This window comes from Pterocles gutturalis, unplaced genomic scaffold (genome assembly GCF_000699245.1).
Source record: "Pterocles gutturalis isolate BGI_N339 unplaced genomic scaffold, ASM69924v1 scaffold21405, whole genome shotgun sequence".
Taxonomy (NCBI): domain Eukaryota; kingdom Metazoa; phylum Chordata; class Aves; order Pterocliformes; family Pteroclidae; genus Pterocles; species Pterocles gutturalis.
This window is the reverse complement of record NW_010146372.1, coordinates 1-1,328: the sequence shown is the minus strand read 5'-3', so window position 1 is coordinate 1,328 and position 1,328 is coordinate 1. Positions and strand designations below refer to the sequence as shown.

At 64.3% G+C, this 1,328-nt stretch overlaps 1 protein-coding gene across 1 annotated transcript; it reads right to left on the bottom strand.

The window, feature by feature from the left end:
• Positions 1-32: 32 nt before the first annotated feature.
• On the bottom strand, positions 33-312 carry LOC104460661 (ribonuclease CL2-like; the record flags this gene model as incomplete). Its single annotated transcript, XM_010085728.1, has 1 exon — positions 33-312. A coding segment is annotated over exon 1 (280 nt), but the record flags the coding sequence as incomplete, so codon positions are not given.
• Between the last annotated feature and the right edge of the window lie 1,016 nt (positions 313-1,328).

Here is a 1,328-nt window from a genome sequence, read left to right as displayed (position 1 = left end):
GAGGGTTTGCAGGGCTGTCCTGGGGCCGTCACCCGCCGGCGTGCCAGCATGGTCTCGCAGTAGCGGTGTGCGGCGAGTGAAGGTGTCCGGGGGTGGTCCACATGCTGCCGCAGGAACTGAGGGTTTGCAGGGCTGTCCTGGGGCCGTCACCCGCCGGCGTGCCAGCATGGTCTCGCAGTAGCGGTGTGCGGCGAGTGAAGGTGTCCGGGGGTGGTCCACATGCTGCCGCAGGAACTTCTCATAGCGGCTCTCACCCACCGCCCCTGCTAGTGCTGCCAGCACCAGGACTGTGCATAGCGCCCAGCCTGCCATGGGCACCTGCGGAAAGCGGGGTCAGGGCCGTCTGGATGTCTGGGCCCCCAGTTGGAAACCCCCCCCTGGACACTCAATTTCTCTACAAATTCCCCCTCCCAGACACCTGGGTCCCTTACAAATCCCCCCTAAACACATTGGGACCCCGCCCCTGACACGTGGGCCATCTGTTAAGTCCCATCTGGATGCCCGAGTCCCCTACAGAACAGCCCACAGACAGCCCTACAGTTCTGCACCCCCCAGAAGCCTGGGTCCCCTATGGAACACCCCCCTGGATTCCCTACAGATCCACTCCCTGCCCCAACACCTGGATCCCCTACATATCCTCCTTCCCCCACTGCACGCTTGGGTTCCCCACGGTCCCCTCCCGCAGACGCTCTGCTCCTCTCCACGTCCCTCACCTGCACCTGTGCGTGTGCCTCAGTTTCCCTTATGGCCTCAGGGTCTCCAGGATCCCTCCCACTCCTCTGTGGCTCTTTTATACTGGCCCCAGCCAGGCCCAATGGGCCAGGATCCAGGAGGAGGGGCAGGACAAAGAGCAAGGTCCAGCGGGTGCGTGGGGGGATCCAGGTGTCCAGGCAGCCCCGCTCCCCCTCACAGCCCCCCAAGGTCATTAGGCAGTCATTAACAAGACAGGTGACTGGCTGTGCACGTTCCCTGGGTGTCCCCATGCCCATGCTGCTTGGCCCATGAATTCTGGCCTGGGACACATGTCCCATGAGGAGCAGGACCCTGGGGTCCCCTGGGGTGGCAGGGCAAGACACCTGGATCCGTGGTGGTGGGACAGGACACCAGCATCACCTCTGGGGCAGCTGACAGGCGCTCCTGCCCCTCTCGGATGAGGCGGTATGTCCGTGGCGATGTGTCCCTTCCTCTGCGTCCCCTCACAGGCGAGCTGGTACCCCGGGAGGTGCCGGGATGCGTCCTGACCCACTGCCACCTCGCGTGCTCCCGGCTGCTGCACTGAGGAAGGGACAAAGGGCCAGGGGCCAGCCTGAGCCCATCAAAAACCCAAC